This window comes from Oncorhynchus gorbuscha, linkage group LG04 (assembly GCF_021184085.1).
Source record: "Oncorhynchus gorbuscha isolate QuinsamMale2020 ecotype Even-year linkage group LG04, OgorEven_v1.0, whole genome shotgun sequence".
NCBI lineage: Eukaryota > Metazoa > Chordata > Actinopteri > Salmoniformes > Salmonidae > Oncorhynchus > Oncorhynchus gorbuscha.
Window position 1 is genome coordinate 56,506,307 of NC_060176.1, and position 19,427 is coordinate 56,525,733.

Sequence of the window (19,427 nt, forward strand, 5' to 3'; positions counted from 1 at the left end):
GGTGGTCATTATGGCCAAACAGTTCTATATTTGTTTCATCAAACCAGAGGACATTTCTCTTTGCTGTTGTTCTGGGATTGATTTGCACTTTTTGAACCAAAGTACGTTCATCTCTAGGAACGCGTCTCCTTCCTGAGCGGTATGGCATTGGTGTTTATACTTGCGTACTAATATTTGTACAGATGAACGTGGTACCTTCAGGTGTTTGGAAATTGCTTCAAGGATGAACCAGACTTGTGGAGGTCTACACATTTTTTTCTGAGGTCTTGGTTGATTTCTTTAGATTTCCCCATGATGTTAAGCAAAGAGGCACTGAGTTCGAAGGTAGGCCTTGAAATACATCCACAGGTACACCTCCAATTGACTCAAATGATGTCAATTAGCCTATCAGAAGCTTCTAAAGCCATGACATCATTTTCTGGAATTTTCCAAGCTGTTTAAAGGCAAAGTCAACTTAGTGTATGTAAACTTCTGACCCACTGGAATTGTGATACAGGGAATTATAAGTGAAATAATCTGTCTGTAGACAATTGTTGGAAAAATGACTTGTGTCATGCACAAAGTAGATGTCCTAACCGACTTGCCAAAACTATAGTTTGTTAACAAGAAATTTGTGGGAGTGGTTGAAAAACGAGTTTTAATGACTCCAACCTAAGTGTATGTAAACTTCCGACTTCAACTGTATATCCCACTTAAGACACTCCTCCTTCTCTCCAATCCAACCCTTATTATTCCCTTCAGGGGATCTGACCTCACCTCCTGACCACAACCCCTCCTTCACCTAATCCACAGATGTCCATCTGCCTCCCCTATAGCAATATTTGATCTCCTCCCATGCACCCAGCACATTCCACAGCCACTCTGTCTTTCTACAGATCTCACTCCTTTATATACTATGCGTCTGATCTATCATGTCTTTAATATCTCAATGTTCAAAGTATCGAAGTATCGCAGCTGTGCAGCATCTAGATGGTTGCTAGATATATGGTGGTCAATGATTGCGAGTCGCTCCAATACACTATAAAATACTGAAAGATGACTGCTGCCTGGATAAAGTAGCCTAAAGCAGTTGAACTACTCACAGCTCAGATGTCTGGATGTGCGTGGCGGTGCCCTCGATGGTGTTGCAGTAGTCGCTGGCAAATTTGGTGACGATCTGCAGCAGGGTGGTGCTATGGTCCTCTACTGGCTGGCCGTAGCTGCTGAGCCAGGCCTGGTATTGGGCACCTAGCACGTCACACGAGTCTTCAACTCCGGCAGGCAATCCCGGATGTGGAGCATGAGGAAGTAGCTCAGGGTGTCGGCCAGGTAGCGAAACCCGCAGCGGGAGGCCAGAGATGGGTAGTGGCACTGGAGGAAGGCCTGCTCTTCCCACGCCATGTCCTCTATGCTCTTCTGGGTGTTGACGTCATGCTGTCTCCTAGAGGGGAGAAACATGGAGAGTGACACCTGGAGTTAGAGAAGACTTCCCAGTGGCTCTGCGTGATCAAATAGTCACCAGTTAGCTCCAGCATAGCAGGAAATAATACACCTCAATTGCAGGATGAAGCACTTTTGAAATGGCCTTTACTATATCTGTAACATTTCTTTAAAACACTAATCCTCAGCACTCTGGGGGAGTGTGCTAACCTACTGACTTCAGACAGCCTTCCCTGTGAGTTGCTATGATTGACTCAGCTCAGTGAAATTGCTTCTGAAAATTATTTAACATTTCAGCCTCTGAGGTGTGAATATGTCGTTTTTTGGGAATCTTGCAACCTTGGTGAAAAATCACTCACATAACTCATACATCAGCCCTGTGCTGGAAACCAATGAGCAAGACATGGCACACATATTTCAGCAGGATGTGTGAGAACCTAATATCGATCTCAAAGTGGGGAGACAGAAATCTTTAATTGCTGAATGATTGTTTGGCAGATGCAACTAAATTGAGCTGGTGAATAGCATTGGAACATTTGTTGTTACCAGGTACCAGTTACCAGGGTACCAGAGTTAATTTAACGACACAAATGACTCAGATCCATCATACTCAGTCTGATAGATGTGGTACAATGATCACATTTTTACATGCCATCTTTCACTGCTATGGAGCTGCATCTTTTAAAGCATCGTGGTGACATCATCCAGTAAAAATGTTAGATAAGTTACAGGCATATGATATAGACAAACCTGTTGACCACTCCCACAATTCCAAGCTGCATTGGAATGACCCGACACAGTAAGACCTCCAGAGCATCTGTCCCTGCGTCCATCAGGTCCAGCTTACTGAACACCAGCAGTGTTCTACGGCCTGCAAGACACACATGGGCACAAAAGCTGGGTAAAGACAAGCCCCTTTTGTCCATGGCTCTCATATACAGTGGGGAGAACAAGTATTTGATACACTGTCAATTTTGCAGGTTTTTCTACTTACAAAGCATGTAGAGGTCTGTCATTTTTATCATAGGTACATTTAAACTGTGAAAGATTGAATCTAAAACAAAAATCCAGAAAATCACATTGTATGATTTTTAAGTAATTAATTTGCATTTTCTTGCATGACATAAGTATTTGATCACCTACCAACCAATAAGAATTCCGGCTCTCACAGACCTGTTAGTTTTTCTTTAAGAAGCCCTCCTGTTCTCCACTCATTACCTGTATTAACTGCACATGTTTGAACTTGTTACCTGTATAAAAGACACCTGTCCACACACTCAATCAAACAGACTCCAACCTCTCCACAATGGCCAAGACCAGAGAGCCTTGTAAGGACATCATGGCTAAATTGTAGACCTGCACAAGGCTGGGATGGACTACAGGACAATAGGCAAGCAGCTTGGTGAGAAGGCAACAACTGTTGGCGCAATTATTAGAAAATTGAAGAAGTTCAAGATGACGGTCAATCACCCTCTGTCTGGGGCTCCATGCAAGATCTCACCTCGTGGGGCATCAATGATCATGAGGAAGGTGAGGGATCAGCCCAGAACTACACGGCAGGACCTGGTCAATGACCTGAAGAGAGCTGGGACCACAGTCTCAAAGAAAAGCATTAGTAACACACTACGCCATCATGGATTAAAATCCTGCAGCGCACGCAAGGTCCCCCTGCTCAAGCCAGCGCATGTCCAGGACCGTCTGAAGTTTGCCAATGACCATCTGGATGATCCAGAGGAGGAATGGGAGAAGGTCATGTGGTCTGATGAGACAAAAATATAACTTTTTGGTCTAAACTCTACTCGCCGTGTTTGGAGGAAGAAGAAGGATGAGTACAACCCCAAGAAGCATCTCAAGGTCCTGGAGTGGCCTAGCCAGTCTCCAGACCTGAACCCAAAATAAAATATTTGGAGGGAGCTGAAAGTCTGTATTGCCCAGCGACAGCCCCGAAACCTGAAGGATCTGGAGGTCTGTATGGAGGAGTGGGCCAAAATCCCTGCTGCAGTGTGTGCAAACCTGTTCAAGAACTACAGGAAACGTATGATCTCTGTAATTGCAGACAAAGGTTTCTGTACCAAATATTAAGGTCTGCTTTTCTGATGTATCAAATACATATGTCATGCAATAAAATTATAATTAATTACTTAAAAATCATACAATGTGATTTTCGGGATTTTTGTTTTAGATTCCGTCTCTCACAGTTGAAGTGTACCTATGATTTTAAAAATTATAGACCTCTACATGTTTTGTAAGTAGGAAAACCTGCAAAATTGGCAAGTGTATCAAATACGTGTTCTTCCCACTGTACATACATACTAACAATATTTGAATGGCAGTTCATTATGTCCTCTAAAATGTGTTGTGCATTTAGGAGTCACTTATCTTAAAGTTCACTGAGGTCAAACCTAAAAAGTAACATTGACCAGGTTTACTGATATTTATTTCAACGAACAAACAATACATATACACTGAAAAGACATGCAATGAGAAATGAAGCAGCATAAGTGTACAGTATGCCTCAGCATCTGGGTCGACCTCGCTTTGCCCATTTAATGGCATCAGAGGTGGCCAAGTCAGAGTTGGCAGGAGACACAGAGGATAAGGGAGTTGGGGTTGGAGATGAAGGATAGAATCCTGTCTTGGACTTGAGCTCCTGTCCTCTGGCTAGTCTCCAACTGGAACCTTGTACATCAACAATAAATAACTCTACAATACTGTAAATAAATATACATATGTATTTGTTTTCTATGAGTAATGGTATTTATTTTACCATGAAGAACATCATAGTTCTGCATATTCAAGTAAGTGGGATTAATACACTGGTTGGTATTACCTTGGTTATTCCTGGCAAATCAACCAGTGTGAGATTGAGGACATGAGGAGAGAAAATAGATGAGCTCAAATAGATGAGCTCAGGGCTGATTCCCTAGGGGTCACAAGAGGAAATACAGATGGCGATAGAGAAGCAGAGAAATTAAATCAGTTGCTCATAAACTAGAAATAAGCCATATTTACCCACAACTATTTATCCAAATCACGTTGCCTCCCAAGCTACGTTCAGTCTCTTCTTCAATCTCCAACCTCCTTGCGGATCTATAATTTAAACAGAGAGATGGAATACTGAAATATCGACTTCACCAACACCCTTAGAAGCATGACATTAGGAGATACAGTGTGTTTGAGACCACCTAAAGCGAGACCGATTCAAGACCAAGACCGGAGCAAATCGAGTCCGAGTCAAGACCAAGACCGGAGGGGGACAAGGGTCTGAGACCGAGTCAAGACCAAGGCCGGAGGGGGACAAGGGTCTGAGACCGAGTCAAGACCAAGGCCGGAGGGGGACAAGGGTCTGAGACCGAGTCAAGACCAAGACCGGAGGGGGACAAGGGTCTGAGACCGAGTCAAGACCAAGACCGGAGGGGGACAAGGGTCTGAGACCGAGTCAAGACCAAGACCGGAGGGGGACAAGGGTCTGAGACCGAGTCAAGACCAAGACCGGAGGGGGACAAGGGTCTGAGACCGAGTCAAGATCGAGACCGGAGGGGGACAAGGGTCTGAAACCGAGTCAAGACCAAGACCGGAGGGGGACAAGGGTCTGAGACAGAGTCAAGACCAAGACCGGAGGGGGACAAGGGTCTGAGACCGAGTCAAGACCAAGACCGGAGGGGGACAAGGGTCTGAGACCGAGTCAAGACCAAGGCCGGAGGGGGACAAGGGTCTGAGACTGAGTCAAGATCGAGACCAGAAAAATGTGAGTCCATTTCGAGACCATGATTGTAATTGTCAAATCACCACCATAATTCAGAGTTCAAAATGTCCAGTATTTCTGTGTTCATATTTCAGAACAACATATGGATTCTTTAAACATTCAGAAAAGCGAAAAAATGCATACTGAGGGAAATTATTACTAACCCAAAACACAGTGGGGAACAACGGGTCTTCAACGTCTTCAGAGAGGGGCTAAGGATTTATAAAATAATTATTATAATAATCATTAATTTTCAAAGATTTTTTAATTGAACCCTTTCCAACAATAACTGAAGCGATTAACACTGAAGAGAAGAAAAATATCTAATCAAGGTTTTTCTTTGCTGGTCTCTGGGGAGATAGCTCGCTAGATTTAAGTTAACCATTGGCTAGGTCATCAGAAGCTAGATAAAGGCATCTTCCATTGAACTGCATTATGGCCAAATGTTGAGTGACAGTTGAATCAACCAATCACATTTTGACTTCATGTCTGCCTTCTTGAAGGCCAACATGTCACTGCACAACAGCAAGCAGTAGTTATCCCACAGTCTACCTAGCTAGCTTTTGTTGTCGACGAGTATTTTCCCAACAATGCTTTAGTGTATGTCATGGAACGTTGATTCAAATATAACTTATTTTTAAAACCTCTTATAAAGTTGGTTTTGTAGTGTAAACTGGGAATTTAATATTTTTGACTGATATTGTGATTTTGTGTTTAATTTTTTCAAAGTAGTTCATTATTATGTCCGAGTTCATGGTCTACTTATCGTTTAAGATCATGCTGTGTGTGACTGCTGCCTTTCCATCAGCCCTATGCAGTGGTGCCTGGAGAAGTGGGTATACTTTAATTTAGGCAAAAAGTTCCCACCAAGCGAAGGAAAAGAACCCTGTGTGAAAACTCCTGTTTCCCTATGAGTTCTCCTACAGATTTTCACTCTCAAACATTTTTTTTAATAGACAAAATACCCAACTTTGATGATCTAAGTACACAACAATGCTTAAACCACATCAATATGATGAGGTGGGCCTGCCACGGTTCCCCAGTGAGTCCACCCACGCCCATCCATGTCTACGCCCCTGATGCAAACAGGCATGATGACAATTGCGCATTACAAATAGCCTACTAACCAACACTTCGAACAAGGCCTTCCGAGTGGCGCAGCAGTCTAAGGCAATGCATCGCAGTGCTTGAGGCGTCCCTACAAAGTCGGGTTCGATCTCGGGCTATGTCGCAGCAGGCCGCAACCCGGAGACGGCGCACAATTGGCTCAGCGTCGTATGGGTTAGGGGAGGGTTTGGCTGGCCGGGATGTCCTTGTCCCATCACGCTCTAGCGACTCCTCGCAGTGGCATGCACACTGACACAGTCGCCAGTTGTACGGTGTTTCCTCCGACACAATGGTGTGGCTGGCTTCCAGGTTATGCGAGCAGTGCGGCTTGGCTGTGTCGTGTTTCAGAGCATGCATGGCTCTCTACCTTTTGGATATCACAAAATTGGGGTGAAAACGTTTTTTTTGTTTAAAAAAAAATATATTTTTATAAATAAATAAATACTAAACTTTTTCTATACCTTGTTTGCATACCCTAGAATTTACTGGTAGATATCAAACATTGAAACGTCTTTATTACCCTACCGGCTACGGATGTCATTCTTCTGTGAGCTGCTCCATGTCAAAACCAGTTGAGAGCTGCACACCCTTGCCGCCTGCAGATTCTATTCCTTTGAAACTAAACTGTATGGCGCACATGTGAATATATTTCACGTGTTTTGCGACTGTGTAGGCTACTGTGCATGTTCTCTATTGTACTATATAATTGATACTGTTAAGTCATATACTGCCACTACACTACTCAAATCAACTTTGATACACATCAGTAGAGATTAAGGAGTATAAGCAATGCCCACTGAAAAACAAGTGGGTATACGGTTTTTAACTGCATATACCCTACACGGCATAACTGGCCCTTTGTGTTTCACAAAAAGTACACTCTCCTACATAAATGCACTGGTCTTACAGTTGCTGTCCTTTCAGAATCACAAACCTGTCACACTGCGCAAACATGTCTATAATAAACGCTGTTAAGATAATCATGTTTCAAGAAAGTGTGTGTATATATTTAGCCTGGCGAAGCTGACTGACTGGAAGCTGATAATTTAGTTTTTTACTCCACTGGTCTCGGGAAGAAATTACGAGTCCTCACTGTCCGAGAACGAGTCAAGACGGAGTACAACTATATTCGACAAGACCGAGATGCTCAATATGTGATTGAATCCTTGGTCTCGAGACCTGTCTAGAGTACTACAACACTGGACATACAAGTACCAAGACTCTCAGACAATGCAATGCTGTTCTACAAATATGGCATAGCGAATGATGGTGTCACATACCTGGTTCTTGCTGTGAAGGAATGTGCCCCATTCCTCAGCCTTGATCCGTTGACAAAATATAAGGGAAGGAGTGTAAAATAATGTGCAAACAAAGGAAATATTCAAATCACATATAAAACATAGACTTGGATGGGGTTTATCAGTATAGAAGGCAATATGACAGAGACAGAGTTTGTAAGTTGATGTGATGATTAGACAGAGTAAATGAAAAATGATGAGGATCACAAGATGATATTAAGACGAATGACAACACAACAGGTCCATGCAGATAAACTATGGAATTAAAGACCTGGGTAGGTGTTTGCGTTTTGTTTTACCCCATTTCCTGAGAAAAGCAGTGAAGGGAAAGTAAATATAATGTTAGAAAATAGGAACAAAATATCTGAAAGATTTTTATCCAGTGAGTGAAACTACATGCATGCGAGATAGAAAAGAGCAGAAGCTGGAACCTAACCGTTCAGACCACAGTCCTACCTACATACAGGTTATGGACAATTTGCTCTTTTAGTTTGCCCAGTAAGTTTCTTCTAGGACAAAGCAACAACTACTAGCCACTTTAAACAATGCCACTTAATATAATGTTTACATACCCTACATTACTCATCTCATATGTATATACTGTACTCTATACCATCTACTGCATCTTGCCATCTTTATGTAATACATGTATCTGTCATGTTTGTCATTTATTATCATGTCTTGTCCCTGTGCTCCCCATGCTATTCGTTTCCCTCTGCTGGTCTTATTTGGTTCTTTCCCTCCTTCTATCTCTCTCCCCCTCCCTCTCTCACTCTCTCGCTCTCTCTTCTCTCTATCGTTCCGTTCCTGCTCCCAGCTGTTCCTATTCCCCTAATCATCATTTAGTCTTCCCACACCTGTTCCCGATCCTTTCCCCTGATTAGAGTCCCTATTTATTCCTTTGTGATCCGTTCCTGTCCCGTCGGTTCCTTGTATTGTATTCACCATGCTGTGATTGCGTTTCGCCCTGTCCTGTCGTGTTTTTGCTGTGATTGTGTATCGCCCTGTCCTGTCGTGTTTTTTGCCTTCGTCAGATGCTGCGGGTGAGCAGGTGTCTCTGTCGACTGCGGCCTGCGCCTACCCGGCGACCTGCAGTCTGTGGCCGCTTCTCCAGTTGTTTCCCCTCTACAAGTCTAGAGGATTTCTGTTATTCCGTTTTGGACTTAAATAAACTCTGTTTCTGTTAAGTCGCTTTTGGGTCCTCTTTCACCTGCATGACAGAAGGAACCGACCAAGGAATGGACCCAGCGACTACAGACGCTCGTTACACTGCCGTCAAGATCCAAGGAGCCATGCTCGGCAGACACGAGCAGGAATTGTCTGCTGCTCGCCATGCCGTGGAGAACCTGGCCGCTCAGGTTTCCGACCTCTCTGGACAGTTCCAGAGTCTACGTCTCGTGCCACCTGTTACTTCCTGGCCGGCCGAGCCTCCAGAACCTAGGGTTAATAACCCACCTTGCTACTCCGGGCAGCCCACTGAGTGCCGCTCCTTTCTCACGCAGTGTGAGATTGTGTTCTCTCTCCAACCCCACACATACTCTAGAGAGAGAGCTCGGGTTGCTTACGTCATTTCACTCCTTACTGGCCGGGCTCGAGAATGGGGCACAGCTATCTGGGAGGCAAGGGCTGATTGCTCTAACAAATTCCAGAACTTTAAAGAGGAGATGATTCGGGTTTTTGACCGTTCAGTTTTTGGTGGGGAGGCTTCTAGGGCCCTGGCTTCCTTATGCCAAGGTGAACGGTCCATAACGGATTATTCCATTGAGTTTCGCACTCTTGCTGCCTCTAGTGAGTGGAACGAGCCGGCGCTGCTCGCTCGTTTTCTGGAGGGACTCCACGCAGTGGTTAAGGATGAGATTCTCTCCCGGGAGGTTCCATCAGATGTGGATTCTTTGATTGCTCTCGCCATCCGCATAGAACGACGGGTAGATCTTCGTCACCGGGCTCGTGGAAGAGAGCTCGCATCAACGGTGTTTCCCTGCTCCGCATCGCAACCATCTCCCTCCTCTGGCTTTGAGACTGAGCCCATGCAGCTGGGAGGGATTCGCATCTCGAATAAGGAGAGGGAACGGAGGATCACCAACCGCCTGTGCCTCTATTGCGGAGTTGCTGGACATTTTGTTAATTCATGTCCAGTAAGAGGCCAGAGCCCATCAGTAAGCGGAGGGCTACTGGTGAGCGCTACTACTCAGGTCCCTTCATCTAGATCTTGTACTACTATGTCGGTCCATCTACGCTGGACCGGTTCGGGTGCTACATGCAGTGCTTTGATTGACTCTGGGGCTGAGGGTTGTTTCATGGACGAAGCATGGGTTCGGAAACATAACATTCCTTTCAGACCGTTAGACAGGCCTACGCCCATGTTTGCCTTAGATGGTAGTCATCTTCCCAGTATCAAATTTGAGACACTACCTTTAACTCTCACAGTATCTGGTAACCACAGTGAGACTATTTCTTTTTGATTTTCCGTTCACCGTTTACACCTGTTGTTTTGGGTCATCCCTGGCTAGTATGTCATAATCCTTCTATTAATTGGTCTAGTAATTCTATCCTATCCTGGAACGTTTCTTGTCATGTGAAGTGTTTAATGTCTGCCATCCCTCCCGTTTCTTCTGTCCCTACTTCTCAGGAGGAACCTGGCGATTTGACAGGAGTGCCGGAGGAATATCATGATCTGCGCACGGTCTTCAGTCGGTCCCGAGCCAACTCCCTTCCTCCTCACCGGTCGTATGATTGTAGTATTGATCTCCTTCCGGGGACCACTCCTCCTCGAGGTAGACTATACTCTCTGTCGGCTCCCGAACGTAAGGCTCTCGAGGATTATTTGTCTGTGTCTCTTGACGCCGGTACCATAGTGCCTTCTTCTCCGGCCGGGGCGGGGTTCTTTTTTGTTAAAAAGAAGGACGGTACTCTGCGCCCCTGCGTGGATTATCGAGGGCTGAATGACATAACGGTTAAGAATCGTTATCCGCTTCCCTTATGTCATCAGCCTTCGAGATTCTGCAGGGAGCCAGGTGCTTTACTAAGTTGGACCTTCGTAACGCTTACCATCTCGTGCGCATCAGAGAGGGGGACGAGTGGAAAACGGCGTTTAACACTCCGTTAGGGCATTTTGAGTACCGGGTTCTGCCGTTCGGTCTCGCCAATGCGCCAGCTGTTTTTCAGGCATTAGTTAATGATGTTCTGAGAGACATGCTGAACATTTTTGTTTTTGTCTATCTTGACGATATCCTGATTTTTTCTCCGTCACTCGAGATTCATGTTCAGCACGTTCGACGTGTTCTACAGCGCCTTTTAGAGAATTGTCTCTACGTAAAGGCTGAGAAGTGCTCTTTTCATGTCTCCTCCGTTACTTTTCTCGGTTCCGTTATTTCCGCTGAAGGCATTCAGATGGATTCCGCTAAGGTCCAAGCTGTCAGTGATTGGCCCGTTCCAAGGTCACGTGTCGAGTTGCAGCGCTTTTTAGGTTTCGCTAATTTCTATCGGCGTTTCATTCGTAATTTCGGTCAAGTTGCTGCCCCTCTCACAGCTCTTACTTCTGTCAAGACGTGTTTTAAGTGGTCCGGTTCCGCCCAGGGAGCTTTTGATCTTCTAAAAGAACGTTTTACGTCCGCTCCTATCCTCGTTACTCCTGACGTCACTAGACAATTCATTGTCGAGGTTGACGCTTCAGAGGTAGGCGTGGGAGCCATCCTATCCCAGCGCTTCCAGTCTGACGATAAGGTTCATCCTTGCGCTTATTTTTCTCATCGCCTGTCGCCATCTGAGCGCAACTATGATGTGGGTAACCGTGAACTGCTCGCCATCCGCTTAGCCCTAGGCGAATGGCGACAGTGGTTGGAGGGGGCGACCGTTCCTTTTGTCGTTTGGACAGACCATAAGAACCTTGAGTACATCCGTTCTGCCAAACGACTTAATGCCCGTCAAGCTCGTTGGGCGTTGTTTTTCGCTCGTTTCGAGTTTGTGATTTCTTACCGTCCGGGTAGCAAGAACACCAAGCCTGATGCCTTATCCCGTCTGTTTAGTTCTTCTGTGGCTTCTACTGATCCCGAGGGGATTCTTCCTTATGGGCGTGTTGTCGGGTTAACAGTCTGGGGAATTGAAAGACAGGTTAAGCAAGCACTCACGCACACTGCGTCGCCGCGCGCTTGTCCTAGTAACCTCCTTTTCGTTCCTGTTTCCACTCGTCTGGCTGTTCTTCAGTGGGCTCACTCTGCCAAGTTAGCTGGTCATCCCGGTGTTCGAGGCACTCTTGCGTCTATTCGCCAGCGCTTTTGGTGGCCGACTCAGGAGCGTGACACGCGCCGTTTCGTGGCTGCTTGTTCGGACTGCGCGCAGACTAAGTCGGGTAACTCTCCTCCTGCCGGTCGTCTCAGACCGCTCCCCATTCCTTCTCGACCATGGTCTCACATTGCCTTAGACTTCATTACCGGTCTGCCTTTGTCTGCGGGGAAGACTGTGATTCTGACGGTTGTCGATAGGTTCTCTAAGGCGGCACATTTCATTCCCCTCGCTAAACTTCCTTCCGCTAAGGAGACGGCACAAATCATTATTGAGAATGTATTCAGAATTCATGGCCTCCCGTTAGACGCCGTTTCAGACAGAGGCCCGCAATTCACGTCACAGTTTTGGAGGGAGTTCTGTCGTTTGATTGGTGCGTCCGTCAGTCTCTCTTCCGGGTTTCATCCCCAGTCTAACGGTCAAGCAGAGAGGGCCAATCAGACGATTGGTCGCATACTACGCAGCCTTTCTTTCAGAAACCCTGCGTCTTGGGCAGAACAGCTCCCCTGGGCAGAATACGCTCACAATTCGCTTCCTTCGTCTGCTACCGGGTTATCTCCGTTTCAGAGTAGTCTGGGTTACCAGCCTCCTCTGTTCTCATCCCAGCTTGCCGAGTCCAGCGTTCCCTCCGCTCAAGCGTTTGTCCAACGTTGTGAGCGCACCTGGAGGAGGGTGAGGTCTGCACTTTGCCGTTACAGGGCACAGACGGTGAGAGCCGCCAATAAACGCAGGATTAAGAGTCCAAGGTATTGTTGCGGCCAGAGAGTGTGGCTTTCCACTCGCAACCTTCCTCTTACGACAGCTTCTCGTAAGTTGACTCCGCGGTTCATTGGTCCGTTCCGTGTCTCCCAGGTCGTCAATCCTGTCGCTGTGCGACTGCTTCTTCCGCGACATCTTCGTCGCGTCCATCCTGTCTTCCATGTCTCCTGTGTTAAGCCCTTTCTTCGCACCCCGTTCGTCTTCCCTCCCCCTCCCGTCCTTGTCGAGAGCGCACCTATTTACAAGGTACATAAGATCATGGACATGCGTTCTCGGGGACGGGGTCACCAATACCTAGTGGATTGGGAGGGTTACGGTCCTGAGGAGAGGAGTTGGGTTCCGTCTCGGGACGTGCTGGACCGTTCACTCATCGATGATTTCCTCCGTTGCCGCCAGGATTCCTCCTCGAGTGCGCCAGGAGGCGCTCGGTGAGTGGGGGTACTGTCATGTTTGTCATTTATTATCATGTCTTGTCCCTGTGCTCCCCATGCTATTCGTTTCCCTCTGCTGGTCTTATTTGGTTCTTTCCCTCCTTCTATCTCTCTCCCCCTCCCTCTCTCACTCTCTCGCTCTCTCTTCTCTCTATCGTTCCGTTCCTGCTCCCAGCTGTTCCTATTCCCCTAATCATCATTTAGTCTTCCCACACCTGTTCCCGATCCTTTCCCCTGATTAGAGTCCCTATTTATTCCTTTGTGATCCGTTCCAGTCCCGTCGGTTCCTTGTATTGTATTCACCATGCTGTGATTGCGTTTCGCCCTGTCCTGTCGTGTTTTTGCTGTGATTGTGTATCGCCCTGTCCTGTCGTGTTTTTTTGCCTTCGTCAGATGCTGCGGGTGAGCAGGTGTCTCTGTCGACTGCGGCCTGCGCCTACCCGAAGCGACCTGCAGTCTGTGGCCGCTTCTCCAGTTGTTTCCCCTCTACAAGTCTAGAGGATTTCTGTTATTCCGTTTTGGACTTAAATAAACTCTGTTTCTGTTAAGTCGCTTTTGGGTCCTCTTTCACCTGCATGACAGTATCACTAGCCACTTTAAACAATGTCACTTCTATATGTTTACATACCCTACATTACTCATCTCATATGTATATACTGTACTCGATACCATCTACTGCATCTTGCCTATGCCGTTCTGTAACATCACTCATTCATATATTTTTACGGACATATTCTTCATCCCTTTACACTTGTGTTTATAAGATAGTTGTTGTGAAATTGTTAGGTTAGATTAATCATTGGTTATTACTGCATTGTCGGAACGAGAAGTACAAGCATTTCGCTACACTCGCATTAACATCTGCTAACCATGTGTATGTGACAAATAACATTTGATTTGATAATATTGAAATTAATTGAATGCATGTCAACTGGACTGGGTTTGGTTTGAGGAAGTGTGTCCAGTGTACTGTATGTCTGCTAGAAGTAACACGAGATTGGGTTTAAAGTGACAGTCATGTCTCTGTTCTGTGTCAAGTCCATACCCGTTTTCTTGCAGAATCCTCTCCATCAATGGGGGCACATTAACCAGCTGTAACACTAGGGGTCGCCGTGTGACTATCCCTGATCCCTGAGGCAAAAAGAAATCCCTTTCAACCAGACTCTCGAACACAGAACTCTTGGCGCTGCTCTGTAATGGGAAGAGAGGAGATTGATTTTAGAAAGGCTTTGACACTTTGCTACATTAATGATTCATTGCTATTATTTATGTTTTTTTTCATCTCCCTGGACATTGATCTGTTCATTTCAACAATAGCACAATTCTCTAGTGTAACAGGTAACAGTTGATTCTTGCATTTTGATTCTGTAATGACCTGAGATCCAACCACCACTATCTGAGGCAGCTGTATGATCTCTGCCCCCATTGTCATGAAGACTTCCTGGAGCCGGTTGATGATGGGAATTAGAGCCTCCATCGCTCAGGACTGGACACTATAGTTGGTAATAGAAAATGAAAGAAGCAATGGTGAGATTAAACACAATATTGTACTCATCAGTCTCTGTATTCCCCTACAAAACCAAAAACAAGAGACCTCTTACAGATATTAGATAAGCCTGTGTACAGTACCAAGCAATAAACACGTAATAGCTTAGTGTTTACTGTTGTGATTCATAAGCTCTTGTGATGATAGCCAACACATTACATAAGAAGGGTAGTCAGAATTTGAAAGGGAAAGGAATTCAGGCCCTAATGAGAGAAAACTGGAATCGTTTGGAGTTGACTGTTGATTTAGTGGCCACATATAGCTTGCTTGCTAGTTACTGTAAGCTTTGAAGATAGCATATAGAGTCTAGCTAATTAGTTAAGGGATCTGCCCCCTATTCACCCCAATGTTCGCATAAAATGACATACCCAAATCTAACTGCCTGAAGCTCAGGCCCTGAAGCAAGGATATGCATATTCTGTGTACCATTTGACAGGGACCACTTTTAGGTTTGTGGAAATGTGAAAGGAATGTAGCAGAATATAACACAATAGATCTGGTAAAAGATAATACGAAGACAAAAAACATATTTTTGTCGGTTTTTTGTACCATCATCTTTGAAATGCAAGAGAAAGGCCATAATGTATTATTCCAGCCCAGGTGTAATTTAGATGTTGGCCACTAGATGGCAGCAATGTATGTGCAAAGTTGTAGACTTATCCAAAGAACCATTGCATTTCTGTTCAAAATGCTGTATCAAGACTGCCCAAATGTGCCTAATTTATTTATTAATAACTTTTCATGTTCAAAATTGTGCATTCTCCTCAAACAATATCATTGTATTATTTCACTGTAATAGCTACTGTAAATTGGACAGTGCAGTAAGAAGAATTTAAGCTTTCTGCAAATATCAGATATGTCTATGTCCTGGGAAACGTTCTTGTTACTTACAACTTCATGCTAATCGCATTAGCCTACGTTAGCTCAACCGTCCAGTGGAAGGGACACCGATCCTTAACCCAACTTGCTTGTGAACCTCTGACCCTATCGTGCAATAACATTAGGCCTCATTTCACAAGCTAGACAGATTTTAAGCATGGCCAAGTCTGCATATCTTTTGCAACATGATTTTGCTATGAAGGGGAACAAACAAAGATGCTGCTGGACGGACGTCCTACTAGCTTAGTCGAATCTGGCCAAGATGCTCTGTCATGAGGAAGCAAGGAAAGTGGTTAGCTAGCTGTTTCCTTACCGGAGGAGGACACGGTGAAGGCACGTTCTACTTCATACTGTAATGATAACTACAGCAACTGAAGTTGTGTATTATCTACTATTTAGCGCTGACCGACAACAAATCGGTTTGTATTCAAGGTGTGATAGAAAATTGGGTGTTCTCGCATTTTAAAAAGAGGTGATTGGTCATACAACGTGATTCGTATACATTTATTGTATTTATTTTTTAAGGGGTGGATCAGCTTAATATTGCGGAAAGAATGTTGCTTCCATCAATGTAATTGTCTGCATCATTTCCAATCCCCCATATATTTTTGGGGTAGATATATATATCCATACACACATGTATACATATACACACAAAGTGGGGCAAAAAAGTATTTAGTCAGCCACCAATTGTGCAAGTTCTCCCACTTAAAATGGCGAGAGAGGCCTGTAATTTTCATCATAGGTACACTTCAACTATGACAGAAAAAAACAAGTAAAAATCCAGAAAATCACATTGTAGGATTTTTTATGAATTTATTTGCAAGTTATGGTGGAAAATAAGTATTTGGTCACCTACAAACAAGCAAGATTTCTGGCTCTCACAGACCTGTAACTTCTTCTTTAAGAGGTTCCTCTGTCCTCCACTCATTACATGTATTAATGGCACCTGTTTGAACTTGTTATCAGTATAAAAGACACCTGTCCACAACCTCAAACAGTCACACTCCAAACTCCACTATGGCCAAGACCAAAGAGCTGTCAAAGGACACCAGAAACAAAATTGTAGACCTGCACCAGGCTGGGAAGACCGAATCTGCAATAGGTAAGCAGCTTGGTTTGAAGAAATCAACTGTGGGAGCAATGGAAGACAGGATGGAAGACATACAAGACCACTGATAATCTCCCTCAATCTGGGGCTCCACGCAAGATCTCACCCCTCACCCAAATTACTATACAAAATTCTTGCAACTAATAGAATGTTATATATATGGGGGATACAATCTTCCCAGCTCTGCAGATTTTGCTGTGAGGAGGCAGTCATTAGATAATTTATTTTGGTTTTGTCCATATGTATCTCGTTTTTGGTCAAAGGTCCAGGAATGGCTGAAGTATTGCAACATTTGCCTAGAACTAACACTACAGATAGCAATACTGGGTGATTTGAAAAGCCATAGTCAATCAATCAATAACATAATATTTATTTTAGCAGAAATGTTTATTTTTAATTTACAATCTTTAGACGCTATGAGAATAGAAAGGTTCAATTATTTTGTGAAGCATCACAGCACAGTTCAAAAATATATGGCAAATAGAAATCTGAAATGGATGATGTTGAGAGATAGATGGGAGGGGTTGAATGGAGCTGAAGGGTGGGACTAATAACAAGATAAACAATGTAAAACATACGGGATCTGTAAAATGTATATCGGTTCAGAATATTTGTGAAATAGCACAGTTACAAATAGAAATCAAACTGGATGGACATCAGAAATAGAGGAAGGACTAAAAACAAACAAAAAATAACTATTGTAAAATAGACTGTGTCTGTAAAATGTGTATAAGATGTATAAATTGAAGTTGAAAGCCGAAGTGTTTATTAGTTTACTCCAATTGGAGTATTGGTGGTAGGGTTTGCGGAGAATAAAAATAAAAGTATATTCTTTTAAAAAGTATGTACTGTACCACTTGGGTTTCAGTAATAATGATATCAGACCTTCTTGTTGCGTGTCTGATAATCTACCATTTATATAGGAGTGGTTAAAACATGCTAATAATGGTCCTTTGAGTATATCAAAAAAAGTTTTGTATACTTCTACTGGTATGCCATCCAGCCCTGGAGTTTTCCCAACCTTAAAAACCCCAATTGCATCAAGCAGTTCCTCCTCTGTGATTTGGCCTTCACATGAGTCTTTCTGTACAGATGTTAATTTTACATTATTATTAGGAAAAAAAATCCATACAATTAGTTTCAGTTAGTGGAGATGGAGGAGCCTGAAACAAAAATATATTCTTAAAGTACTTTACGTCCTCTTTCAAAATATAATTTGGTGAATCATGCGTGACTCCATCATTAGTAATACATTTTAATACATTTTTTTTGGTAGCATTTCTATTTTGAAGATTGATAAAGAATTTGGTGCATTTTTTCCCCATATTCCATCCAGTTCGATTTATTTTTATAATATATTACACTGGATATTTCTTGAATAAGTTCCTCCATTTCTTTTTGTTTTTCCTCTAACTTATTCTGTGCCTCTATGGTACCGTTTCTATTGCTATCTAACTGTACTGTTAGTCCTTCAATTTCCTTTGTTAATATGGACTCTTTTGATCTAAATTGCTTTTGTTTTATAGATGAGTACTGAATTGCATGGCCTCTAAAGGCACACTTAAAAGTGTCCCATATAATAAGGGGATCTGCTGTACCTATATTATGGCTGAAAAAGTCAGTTATAAATGATTCTGTCCTAGTTCTAAACAATTTATCATCTTGTAGGCTTTGATTAAATTTTCAATAGCCCACGTGGAAATTCTGTAAGAGTAATATATATGCCAATTATGTGATGATCCGACCGCATTCTGTCCCCTGTCAACACTTTTTTTTAAATTTTGGCATAAGAAAGTAGTCAAGACGACTAGCTTGATTAAGCCTCCGCCATGTATATTTCACTAGGTTAGGGTATTTAAGTCTCCATATATCCACTAATTCCAATATATCCATGACATTCATGATTTCCTTAAGTGCCTGAGGGTGATAGTTTGTAGTGTGATTTCCTTTCCGGTCCATGAGGTATTTAAGAACGTATTAAAATCTCCCACCATAATAATAGAGTCTGGTGTTGCTTGTAGAGTTGATAAATTCTTATATATATTTTCAAAGAATCTTGGATTATCATTATTCGGACCGTATAGGTTAATAAGCCATATAATGTTTATTGTCCCAAAACATGTTTAAAATAATCCATCTACCTTGAGGATCTGTTTGGACAATTTGCACATTTGGATCAAAATTACTGTTAATTATTACTGTTAATTATAACCATCACCCCTTTTGAATTTCTTTGCCAAGGGGAGAAATATATCTACCCCCCCCCAGTTCTTTTTCCACAAAACTTAATCTAAAATTTTTGAATGGGTTTCCTGTAAACAATATATATTATATTCCTTCTCTTTTAGTCAGGTAAATACTGATAGTCTTTTCTTATTATCTGCTAGGCCATTACAATTGTAACTGGCTATACTTATTTCACCACTTACCATAATGAGACACAACTTTCAATTATTTTTTTTCAAAATATATGTTTGTAAACGTACCATTAAAAAGTAACATGATGATTGGGTGTCTATATACTGTAGCTGTACCATGATATTTGCATTGCTACTAAGTAAACCTCCAATTGGTTCCTACTATTCCACCTGCTAAAAGCCCTCCTCATCCTGAGTTGGGATGTCATCCCAATGCCCGGCAGACCACCCCCTACCCCGTATCCCATAGCCCTGAACTGACTGGGATCCATCCTTTGAAAAGAGCACACAGTGCCATTTACCGAAATGAAGTAGATCAACTGCCAAATGCATTTCCATCGCCCTCACCTCGATTTGTATTATACATAGCTGTGGATCATCCTCTATTGTCCCTAACATCTTTTACTCCTTCGCAACAGTTGTGGGATACACAC

At 43.5% G+C, this 19,427-nt stretch overlaps 1 protein-coding gene across 1 annotated transcript; it reads right to left on the minus strand.

The window, feature by feature from the left end:
• Window positions 1–1,111: 1,111 nt before the first annotated feature.
• Window positions 1,112–4,508, minus strand: LOC124034335 (dynamin-1-like protein). Its single transcript, XM_046347394.1, has 3 exons — window positions 4,432–4,508; window positions 2,170–2,290; window positions 1,112–1,420 (listed from the first exon to the last, which is right to left on the minus strand). The coding sequence occupies exons 2-3, from the start codon at window positions 2,250–2,252 to the stop codon at window positions 1,228–1,230; spliced, it is 276 nt and encodes a 91-aa protein (XP_046203350.1). The 5' UTR covers window positions 2,253–2,290; window positions 4,432–4,508; the 3' UTR covers window positions 1,112–1,227.
• Between the last annotated feature and the right edge of the window lie 14,919 nt (window positions 4,509–19,427).